General features: G+C 37.9%; 1 protein-coding gene across 1 annotated transcript in view; it reads right to left on the bottom strand.

The window, feature by feature from the left end:
* Window positions 1–689: 689 nt before the first annotated feature.
* LOC113234860 overlaps window positions 690–12,556 on the bottom strand; it is an 18,172-nt gene continuing 6,305 nt past the window's right edge. Inside the window, exons 3-6 of the mRNA XM_026470382.1 lie at window positions 7,212–7,343; window positions 6,217–6,290; window positions 4,732–4,839; window positions 690–843 (exon numbers count right to left, since the gene is read on the bottom strand). Of these exons, the coding sequence (XP_026326167.1) occupies window positions 690–843; window positions 4,732–4,839; window positions 6,217–6,290; window positions 7,212–7,343 (468 nt within the window). The remainder of the gene's footprint in view (window positions 844–4,731; window positions 4,840–6,216; window positions 6,291–7,211; window positions 7,344–12,556) is intronic.

Genomic DNA, 12,556 nt, shown 5'->3' with positions numbered 1-12,556 from the left:
TTCGTAGTAACGATTTATATAAGTCGGAATTCGAGATATTTTTATGATTATTATGTTATAAAGAAATTCATATTTTTAAATGAAGTAAATATTGTTTCGTCTCCATCCATTCGGTGTCTGACGCATCACCACCACAAACCACTCCCCTTTAACCAATCGTCGACGTATTTGCATAACACAAATTTGTAACTTAATAATAAGAAAATAGAGATGAGTTGAGCCTAATTTGCTCAGCCTGTACGTATTTTATTCATATTAATTTTAAGCGCGCAGATTGCAGGACGCGAGAGGTCACTCGCTACGCCTCACTTTCTAAAACCTAGGCTTATTTCAAAATGACTCGCCTTAATCAACGACTGCCTCCGTGGTCGAACGGTTACCATGCCGGACTGCCACGCAGAGGTCCCAGGTTCGATTCCCGGGCCGGGAGAAATATTTGTATGACCTACATTTATTTCTCTCGTGAGTTTGGGTGTAATTTGTGGTTGTCTATGTGTGTGTCCTTGGCACCCGCGACACAGGGTTTCCCTAGTGCGGAGCTATGTTGAGTGTGTGCGTTATTAATGTGATGGTTTCAAGTACAATTTCAATTTGAATCAATGATTAACATCCCCGAAAGTAGATAAATAAAACCAAAATCAGACATCGCCATCTTTTATTACCATAATTGCTATCAAACGTGGAGTACGTCAAGAAGTGTGCCGTATCTCGACAAGCCTTGTGATCATATCAAAGAGACTGAACTGGCACTCGTCGTAGTATTTCTCGCAGTCACCTCGGAGACCATCCGCCTCAGCTTTGTAGTAGGATTCATCCAGACCTTCTTCACGGGATGACGAGGGACTGGAATAAAGGTTATCATTGGTTAGGGAGTTTTTTTTATATTACTATGTGGCGGCACTCACAAGTCTAATAAGCGGTTACCTATCAGTGGTCCGAAATGACATTTTCCAGAAATAACGTCTGCTCGAATGTTCATAACCGCTCACGCGATTCGCTCTTCCTACCGCAAAATGGCGGCTATTTGGTTTCGCAAATTAGAAAAGCATTCAGTTTAAATTACAAGTTTTTATAAATAAAAACTATTATTCTGCATTGCTAAATAAATACCCTCCGTACTGCCAACAAAAACATCTCAAATAAAATGCAGTAATACACCGCAAATCCTGCACTTAAATGGCACTAACGAAATTTTTGGTGTACTTGGATAAATATGATAATATTCCGTTTGAGTGGTTCTAACGTTTACCATGAAATTACTCCTTAAAGTATAGTTTATAAACATTTATATTCAGGTAAACTTAAAAAACGCTACTTACGGTATGTTTTAAATAAATAAACACCGAAATCACCAGCCCAAACAATAATAACACACACGATTGTCGTGACGTATTTTTGAAGTTGTTTATTTTTTTAAATGACAGACCCATTCATTAAACACTTTATGGTTTGCTAGAGTAGTTACCGAAATAGCAATTAATATTAGTTATTTTACCTGTTATAACTTCGATATCCTATAAATCGGTATAAAATCATCACCGGCACCTCTAGGTGTGGTATGCGTCTACGGCTAGGTATCGCGTGAGCGGATAATGTTTCGTAATGTTAGGTTACCCTAATGAGCGACTCGCTTCTTCAAATCGCAAAGATCTCAGGAGTACTGTCACTGCAAATGTAACCCTGAGATATAATTTCACAATCTGCTTGTAATATCATCAATATCTTAACCCCTCAAAACCGGAACGCAGTAATGCTTACTTGACGGGAAAAATTAGTAAGGTGGCAGTACTTCCTCTCAAGAACGCTTTCGCAAGGAACTCTACTGCTACTAAAAAGCTACCACCTTATCGGTACAGAATCGCATTGTCTTGATCAGAAAAACCTTTATCTCCGTGCAATAAGAGCGAAAAAGACATTCGCATCGAATGGTCAGGAATGGTGGAAACACGCAACGTTTCTTTCTGATCGGTTGTAAGCCGAATTCGTGTTAATAAGTGTAGTGACTTCCTTACAGGTTTCTTATCACATTATTTCGATAAACATACGACAAAAGTGTCGGAAAAAAATTAGTGACAATGGTAACGCTGCAAGAAATCGCGATGAAAGACGATCGACACAGATTTATTACTTCGCAAAGCTGTCAACTGCCACAAGCCACTCGACCCGTGACCATGAAGCGTGTAGTCATTCCGAGATATTGGGACGATAATAAAAAGGTAGGCAGTGGGTGAATATCTATATTCACAAATGGAAATGAAATTATTTTTTCGAATCTATTTGTTTTTCAAAAAACGTTTCGGGCGCTTTACAGATCACATGGTTATTCAGCCATCAAATATAGTTTCATTTCCAAAGTACCTACAAGAATCGCGAAAATCTACCCACTCGATAATCACAAAAAGTTGAAAATCTAACTATGTTATTTTCGCTTCTTGCCCGTGGACCATCTGTCTGGTTCAACTGGGTGAACCATGGGCAATTATTGCTTCCTCCAAAATAGAAATACTCAAAACTTATATTGATGGTGGTCCACCTCAATAAATTAACAGTTTGACGCTGGCCATTATAACATTTATCGTTTTGAATGAAATATAAATAAAAATAAAGATATAAGAAAAATAAAATTACTAAAAAATCTCCAGGCGAGCCACGGGAAGAAAGAATTCAGGTGGACAAAGGTGGGCATTTTATGAAGAGACTACACTTGAAACGAGGAAAACGTCTTTAGTGACTAAGTAAAAAGTTAATTCGGATACAAAACAGAAATGGTTTCCCATTGGAGTGTTATGATGTCACCGGCCAAGATCTTTTGTTGTAAATGTTTTTAAAAACAATACATCGTTTTACAATCCCTTAACAAGAATGTGTTGCACCCATAATGACTTTATTAAGGATAACAAACAATTCATCATCATCGTATCAGCCGGAAAACGTCCACTGTTGAACATAAGCCTCCCTCTTTTCCAGACTAGCCGTTCGGACACGACGTGCATCCATCGGTTTCCCGCCGCCCTTACCAGGTCATCCGTCCATCTAGTAGTTCGTGGTCTCCATTCGAGAACCTTTCTGCCCAAATGGCCACTAGTTCTATTTCTATTTCTATAAAACTTATTTTTTTTTTATAATTATTAAATACAAAGATCGAACATTCAGAAAAGACACTCAGAAAAAATTCCTTCGATCCGGTCGGATTCGAACCGACGTCTTCTTGCATACCGTGGCAGACGCTATACCAACTAAGCCACGGAACGAACCGCTGTAAAGGTACTAACTGGGTGATAAATCTGTAATAGATTTCTCATAGATGGCGCTACGACTAAAAAGTCGTTGAAAGACCAAGTACAAAGACACGACGCAAGCACACAGAGAAATGCGTGAGGTCCGTTGCTTAGTTGGTATAGCGTCTGGCACGGTATGCAAGAAGACATCGGTTCGAATCCGACCGGATCGATGGAATTTTTTCTGAGTGTTTTTTCTGAGTCGATCTTTGTATTAATAATTATAACAAACTAGTGGAGTAATTTCATAAAACATAATTGAATATCTATTCAATAAAAATTTAATTTTTTTTTTTAATAAATGGCCACGTCTCAGAGCCAACAAACAATTACATATATTTAATTCTAAGTGTTGCGTATTTCAAAAGTCCATCTCAAGAAAGCCAGTTGAACTTTTTTTATTTTCGCATTTTTATTTTAACACTTTTTTCTTTCTTTTTCTATTTTTACTAACATAAATTTTGTAATTTATAATAACGTACATACACAACATAGCCCTACGCTAGGGAAACCCTGTATCGCGGTTGCCATGGACACATACATAGACAACCACAAATTACACCCAAACTCACGAGAGAAATAAATGTAGGCCGTACAAATAGTTCTCCCAGCCCGGGAATCGAACCTGGGACCTCTGCGGGTCAGTTCGGCATGGTAACCGTTCGGCCACCGAGGCAGTTTCAGTTTATAATTAATTGACAATTACTTTTTTAAACTCTTGGTGGGCGTTCTGATTCAAATCTAGTTTTTAAGCAAATTAATGTTGGTTGTCAACTATTGGCAACTCCTATGAACAATACGCCAACTAATTTTAGGACTTGGTTGTTTTTAATTTAAATTTTTATTGAATTGATATTCAATTATTTTTTATGTGAAAATACTACACTAGTTTGTTATAATTATTAATACAAAGATCGGAGGATCGGCCGGATCAAAGCCGATCCGGCCGTATTCGAACCGACTTATCCTAGTAAACCATGGCAGACGCTATGCCAACTAAGCCACGGAACTGACCTCACGAAAATTTTCTATGTCCTTGTTGTCGGATCTTTGTACTTGGTTTTCAACGACTTTTTGTCGCAGCGCCATCTATGAGAAATCTATGAAAGTATTTCGTCACCCAGTTACAGTACCTTTACAGCTAGCAGCCTGCTAGCTGGCTAGAAATGTTTTTATTTTGTGTTTTATTTCTTTATTTTTTTCACATTTTTTTTTTTTGTTTTGGTTTTGGTCGAATTTTGTTCCTTTATTTTTTTACAGAGTTCGGGGAGCATACGTTTTTTGTCTTTATTTTTTTCTCATTTAAACTTTTGTTGTAAGGCTGTATCTATCCTGTATATTAATTACCTAGATATAATACTCGGAAACCTGCTAAAACTCATGCTTAGCGAAATTCATCCTTATCTTAACGCCAATAAGTATATATTTACTCAGCTTAAGGTTGAAAACTTACGTGAATATAATGTGCATAATGTGGCCCAGAAGACCGTTGTGGTGCAGCGGAGTTTCAGCAGCTTCGCAAATGTTTCGTAACAGACATTCTCTGCCATTTATTCCGTTTCTGTAACATACAGAACCTTTCACAATGTTAGGTAAGATTTGATTTACTTATGTTATTATTCATTGGTGATTATCATGATGAATCCAGTTTCGCGCACATTCCGGAAACCGATCTCAATAAAATTTGGCAAATAGATGTAACGAACAATTGAGGTCGGTTTTTTTTTATAAAAAGGCATTGACTTACAATTATATGGACGTCGGGTCCGCGCTAAAAAGTGTGCGAACTTATAGGGCGTTAAAATCGTATACAAAGCGTCATTCACGCTCTAGTCTTCATTTGTTCGACTGACAGCGAAGCAAGCAAAATTAGACAGTACCTCGATGACATTACAATTTAAATACAACGTTTTAGCTTTTTCATATTCCTTGACATGTCACTACATTTAAATAGGTTGACTTGGGACATTTTTTTCGTGGTTTTTGTATTAGATCCATCGTCCATTTATTTGTAACTCAATGTAAAAAGGTTATAATTATGGTATCAAACAACGGGACGAACAAGTCGTAAGCCTGGAGATAAATGACACGCCAATCCATGACAATTGCAGTGCCACTAGATAGACCTAAGGGGCACTGCCACTGCTATATAAGTTGAAAAGTCCCGTGTGCCTGTAATTTCACCAGAACTCTTACCCTACAAAACCGAAATGCAGTAACACATTACAGCTTGACGACAGACAAGGTAAGGTGGTAGTACTTCCCTGGACCAACTCTTTCACAAGGAGCTCTACTGCTACACTGCATGTTTATGTCGATATACCAACCATCCTCACGAATGCTTCCCGAAAATGAAATGTTAGCACGATTCATTAGCAGATATTACGAATTCGTCTATTACGTCACGTTGCAGTTTTGTTTGCAGCACCACCTGTCACAAACTTATGACAGTTTGTTCCTCCTAGGTATCGTTACAGCTACTAGAGACTGACAAAAAATGTCACTATATTAATTTCAATATTTTTTATTGAATATCATGATACAAATATGAAGCTTATTTTTTTCTTAAATTATTCGAATTTTGTCAAATTATTTTTTATGTTTGCAACATTTGTAGACTCCGTGTAATTGCGTTGGGTTTGATGTCGTCCTCAGAAGGTACTTTTATGCGGCACGGTGTCGACTGCATTCATACGAATATATTCATGCAATATACTTATAGACGATAACCCTAGCTCCAACTATTGCAGGGTCGAGGACATCACCACCAACAATCCGCTAAATTAGACCAGGTTCACAGAGATTGGTTTACCTTGAGGTGACTGACTACCCAGCTGTTTACGCGAGGGAGTCACGCCCCTAAGTAATGAGGAGTACGACGAAAGGAGATAATTGAGTAACTGTACTCAGTTACTCAATTATCTCCGTAGTTACTTACTCTTTGAATTTCGTTTCCAGTACTATGTACGCTAATGCTCTAGTGATACTGCGACTGTGGCGCGAGCTTATTACCTGGAAATAAGGAAACATATAAGTCGGTAATTTATTGAAATTAGCAGTTGCTAAACAAATTTAAAATTAAATTCTGTATTATTAGATGTCCCTATCTACCGACCCGACAGATAGATTTTTCCGGAGAGACTTTGATACGGCGGGCGTCCGGGCCAAATCCTCCGCCAGTGATGTGCTTACACGGGCGTCTCTGCTGGAACCGAACTTGGGTATGGACTCGCTGGAGTTTGTGGTGAACTGCAGAGACGGACGTGTTTGTCTGCCCGGTAACATGTGGCCGGAGCGTCTGTCTCGTGCGCAGCTAATCCGCCTTACTAGCTTAGGGCCTGAAGCGAGGAGACGCGCGGGGCACGTGAGTTGCCTTTTAACTTGGAAGCTATGTCCGGACATTGTCGCAAGACACTGCGACTGGCATCTCCGGCACTAGCCCGGAGAGCTAGCAGAGGACAAGCTAGATATCCTCCGGTCCCTCCAACCGCTTAGGTTATTGGGAACTAGAGAGACGTCGGTTTTCGGCGTCGGGAAGTGAGCGTGCAGAGCTCCGCTACCAAAGTGGACATTTGGTAGTGGACTTTAGAGTCAACGGCTTAGCGGTTACAATCGTTAGATGCGCAATGCGCAACGGGAACTCAACGTGCATACAGTACCTATATCTCCGGTACCTATCTGGAAAATAGGGAGAGTGCTGTACGTGCTCCCGAGGCAGCTCACCCACTAGTCTATTAAGACCCGGATGAAGTCTGTGCAAAGAGGCTGGTCTGAGGTCAGGACCGCCCTGGCCACACAGGCTTGCCCTTCTCGTAGGTATAGGTACCCTAAGGGTCGGTAGGAAGTATCACTCTAATCAAAACTTATGTAGAAAGAAACGGGGGTGTGTGTTATTAAACAGCTAGTGCTAACAGATTTGTAGTAGATACGTACAGGTAAATTCGGAAAAATAACTTCGTCAATCTCAGTGATGTTAGTGACAACACTGTAGTTGCATTCAAAGTTGTACGAAACGAACACGTTCTTGTCAGGGATGTCCACTGGCACCGCTATGGCTACGAATGTCTGAAAATAAATGTTATTAATTAAGTATTTATGCTTAGAAGTCGATACTACCTCAGTTAGAATTTTTTTTCCGTTACTAATACAGTTAGTTATACTAATTTTTTAACAGTTATATTATACTGTTCATTTTGCTTGGGTCGACCGGCAGGGTTATTTCAGAATTTAATTTTTTACCAGCGAAATTAACGCCATTTAAAAAATGTATATCGTATACTATACCTGTTCTATTTAGTTCAGTTGATATATAAAAAAATTATTGGTACAAAAGGTAAAGTACCTATTTAATACAGTGGTTTCTTGTAAAATTTCAAAAGCAATTGTACAGTGGCTGTTGGTGTTGCACTTTATGTAAACGGTATGTAAATAAACAATTCTAAATTTAATTTATTAGTCTCGCCTTGAAAAGGCCCAAGTTATAGCGTTCAGGGAATAAGTCAGCAGGCAGGGAATACCACTCCATAGTCGTTCGCCTCTACTAAAGCCGAATCACCTGCAAGCTTCTTGACACGCTTTTCAACTGAATCCAAGGCGGCCAGTTGCTAATAGCAGAATCAGTATATTCAATTTGTAACAAATGTTTGTATTTCGACTTCATCGTAATATTTTCATTAGCATGGGATAATTAGAAAACTTAGTAAATAACTCAGAGAGAATCGTTATCTACCGAGGATTATCCGTGAGCCCATTGAAATAAAAAACACATCCTAATTTCAACAGGGAAGATGGTTTCTCCGTACTACTCTTGTTAATAAAGCAGTCTTCTTGGGAGTGACCTTAGATAGTAAACTTCAGTGGTTTCCACATATATCGTCCCTGGCCAGCAGATTAAGCTCCGCTGCATACGCAGTCCGCAGAATACGTGAGCTTACCGATATTAGTACTGCTAGACTAGTTTACTTTAGTTACTTCCATAGTATAATGTCCTACGGGATTCTCATGTGGGGTAAAGCGGCAGACATTCAAACCATATTTGTATTGCAAAAACGAGCGATTCGTTCTGTGTACCGTCTAGGCTCTCGGGTATCTCTCAGAGAAAAGTTTAAGGAGACTGGTATCATGACTGTGGCATCACAGTACATTTACTCAAATATTTTATATGCCCGTAAAAATTTACATAATTTCAATAAGAAAGAAGATATCCATAATATTAACCTTAGAGCTAAGTCCAAACTCATGGTACCACGATTTCGTTTAACCAAGGTAAACAACTCTTTTATGGGGAACTGTATACGTTTTTACAATAAGATTCCGGAGCATATATTAAGTTTATCATTTCCTAAGTTTAAAAACTACATTAAAAATATTTTGATCGAAAAATCATATTACAAAATTGAAGACTACGTATTAGATAAAGATGTATGGAAAGACGACATGGATCCAGAATCCACACAAATTTGATTCAAAGTGTATTCCATAGCATTTAAGTTTATTTGAAAAGAGCAATCCCTAGAGTTTCTTGCTCGTTCTTCTCAGGGAGGTCAGCGTAGTGAACGAGCAGTAGCTTAAATGTAGCTTAAATGTGACGTTTTCAAGTGTAAATTTATTTTACCTATGGAATAAATAATCTTTGACTTTGACTTTGACTTTGACTTTGACTACCAGTTTGTGATCCAGTATTTTCTTTGATGAAAAATCCCAAACAGACATAGACTGCATGAATATATTATAATTTATTCTAAATTCCATTATTAATTAATAATAAATTTAAACAGTCAACCATGACCATGGGACTTGTATAGGGCCTGAAACGTATTGGTTTGTTTGAAAAAAACAAATATACGCAATTTAAATTCGGAAAAGTAGTTTTATCTCCTATAATAAATTTAATTTGACAAAAAGCTCATATTGTTAATATAAAATAGTTGTAACACATATGTATCATAAATTGGAATGTTCCTTATAAAATTTAAAAATAAGGTATTTAATTAATAACTTTTGTAACTATAGTGAAAAATAAAGTGATTTGTATTAATATTAGACATAACTGGTTGAAGACTTTACCACCTCAGTTAACCGTGACCTTGAGACCTGTACAGGGCCCGAAACGTCGGTTTGTTTGAAAAAACAAATATACGCGATTTAAATCCGGAAAAATAGTTTCATTTCCTATGGTTAACAATCTCGAAACCCCAAGAACTCGATAGCTCAGAGGGAACTTAGTAGACAATACCGAATCCGGGTCTTACGAGACATGAGTCCTCCCAACCAGGCCAACAATGCTGTTATTTGTCATCATATTGTGCATGGTAATCGAGATTTAACAGGTTATGTAAAAAATCAGTTCATATGAATGATACGCGGTTTAAAATTACGGATAGCATAGTATAAACGGGACTGCAAAACATGAATTAAAAGCTTAATTAAAAGCTTGTAATAAAAAAAGCCGCGCTGGTATAAGCTTCGTTGGATTTATAACGTGCATTACCAGCAGCCAGTCATTTAGACTGATACAGACGAATGTGGAGTTTACATTCGTCATTGCTATAGTACTTTTTTATCTCTTTTAGTTTCATTATTACATATAAGAATCATGCAAAACAACGTTGTAGTGCAATCTCATATAAACAACATACTGATCTTAACATTTGGGTAAGAGCGACGCGTCATAGGCGCTGCCGGAGCGTTGCATTGTTGTAACGTTATGATTTCAACGCACCAAGTGATACACGAGCAATGTGGTGTCGCAACGGAACGCCGCCGCTTACTTACACACCGCAGCACCCCTCCCCGCTTCGTCTCCTTAACCCCTGTTCGATGCGCACGGGTTCTGAATCTGAACCTGAATATGAATCAGAATTATGCATCGCAACGCCGACCATACGCATCGTGTGGCATCGCTCTAAAGTCAATTTCAGTTGTAAATTACGGCTGTGTTTTTCCTTATTAGCTGAATCTTTCAATCAGTTTGAAGAATGACTCAACTGAGAGAATAATAATGTTTGCAGGATACTGGGGAACAGAAGCTTTATTTACTTAATAAACAATTTTTATTTATAATATTATGTGACGAGACGATATTCACAAAAGTAATTTCACAATAAATAATTGAATATCAATTCAATAAAAATTTAAAATACGGTGAATAGCGACATCTCGCGCCAGGGCCGGTAGCTGTAAAGGTATCTAACTGGGTGATAAAACTTTCATAGATTTCTCATAGATGGCGCTACGACTAAAAAGTCGTTGAAAAACCAAATACAAAAACACGACAACAAGCCCATAGAAAAATTCGTGAGGTCCGCTGATTCGTTCCGTGGCTTAGTTGATATGGACACCATATCACGTATATGGCACAGTATGCTAGAAAACGGATCGAAGGAATTTTTTCTGAGTGTTTTATCTTTGGCATTGACTTACAAATAAATGGACGACGGGTCTAATACAAAAACCACGAAAAAAATGTCCCAAGTCAACCTATTTAAATGTAGTGACATTTCAAGGAATATGAAAAAGCTAAAAAGTTGAATTTAAATTGTAATGTCACCGCAATGTTATCTAACTTTGCTTGCTTCGCTGTCAGTCGAACAAACGAAGACTAGAGCGTGAATGACACTCTGTATACGATTTTAACGCCCTATAAGTTCGGACACTTTTTAGCGCGGACCCAACGTCCATATAATTGTAAGTCAATGATCTTTGTATTAATAATTATAACAAACTAGTGGAGTAATTTCACAAAAAATAATTAAATATCAATTCAATAAAAATTTAAAAATTACATTACTTTGTAATAAAGGAAACAAACAATGAAAATGAAAACAATAAACTCGACTACATAAAAGTATGTTGTGTCTGACAGATTGAATTGATCTTCCTTAACAAGGTCCCGGCAGACAAGCAAAGTCGGGGGCAACCACGACATTTATGCTGAACCTGCTCTTTCACTGCCATGACTTAATGAAATGGCCTTATTCACACCTTAATTAAAGCTTGTTACATTTCATTTGTAAGCTGTTGTTTTTATACCGCATCATTGGTGTAAAAAGTCTCATTTGCGAAATGAGAACTTCTCAAGACAGAAATGTGGCTTTATTATAACACCGAGCGTTAAGGCATAGTGCTTTTTAAATGGGACAGTATGGGAAAATCCAAAACTATAGAACATACAAGGAAACTGTCTTAGGAAACATCATGTCCTTTTTTTGTGAAAAAAATTTTGGCATTATCAATTTTATTCAATTTGATCAACTTTTGCTGTCCCAATTTTTTTCATCCGATACAATGAAATTGAGTCGATTATCACTAGAATAAATTTTGATCAATTTTATTCATTTTTATGGACAACTCACGGTTGAGCAAAAAATTTAAACGGTAGCAGTGGAACTAGGGTTCGTAAGTAGCTAAAGCACTTGTGTTATGGAAATCGAAAACAACGACGGTACCATAACCACCCAGACCCGAGATAATATAGAAAAGTTTGTTTTCTACACTGATCCGACCGGGGATCGAACCCGGGACCTCTAGAGATGGCGGCACCATCGGAAAATCGGTGTGCAAGCCACTCGATCACGGAGGCCGTCAAAAAAAAGTCCTGTCACCTTACCTATTTCTACCAAGTAGGTGTGACATGTGAGCATTACTGCTTTTCGATTTTGAAGAGTTAGCGTGCAGGTGAAATTACAGGTACATGGGACTCGTCAACTTATGTCTCATGATGATGATGCTTCTTAGATCTTTACGAAAATAAATAATAAAATAATTGTTTATTTCGTCAACACAGAAAAACACACTTATATTATATAAACAACATTAAATGTTGCATCCCTTGTGAGGGATCGTACTACGCAACTAAACCTGGCCGCCACCCTTTCCGAGTAGTCTTGAGTAAAGCCAATAATAAAAAAAAAACAACAACAAAATACTGAGCAATAAAAATTGCAAATAATAATAACGCTCACAATCAACATCATAGTATCATAATGCTAATAATTGCAACGTTTTCATTGAAAAATTCTCATACCGTCCCGTACATCATTCAAAAACCGACCTCAAAATTTAGTTTATCGGCTTTTTTCGATTTCCATGGGATGGTCAGATTCTGACTCCTTTTTTTTTATATACATGACAGGCAAATGACTCCACTCCACCTGATGTTAAGTGGAAAGTGGTATCCAAACGCGAAGGAACCTAGTGCAGCGATGAAATCCTCACTGCACTAGCCACCTCCACCCTGCCTGCCTACAATATGCCTCTTCACGCCTCGTTTGAAGGAC

This window comes from Hyposmocoma kahamanoa, unplaced genomic scaffold, assembly GCF_003589595.1.
Source record: "Hyposmocoma kahamanoa isolate Upper Pololo Valley unplaced genomic scaffold, ASM358959v1 86, whole genome shotgun sequence".
Lineage (NCBI taxonomy): Eukaryota > Metazoa > Arthropoda > Insecta > Lepidoptera > Cosmopterigidae > Hyposmocoma > Hyposmocoma kahamanoa.
The sequence above is the reverse complement of the archived record's forward strand: the minus strand, read 5'-3'. Positions and strand labels throughout refer to the sequence as shown.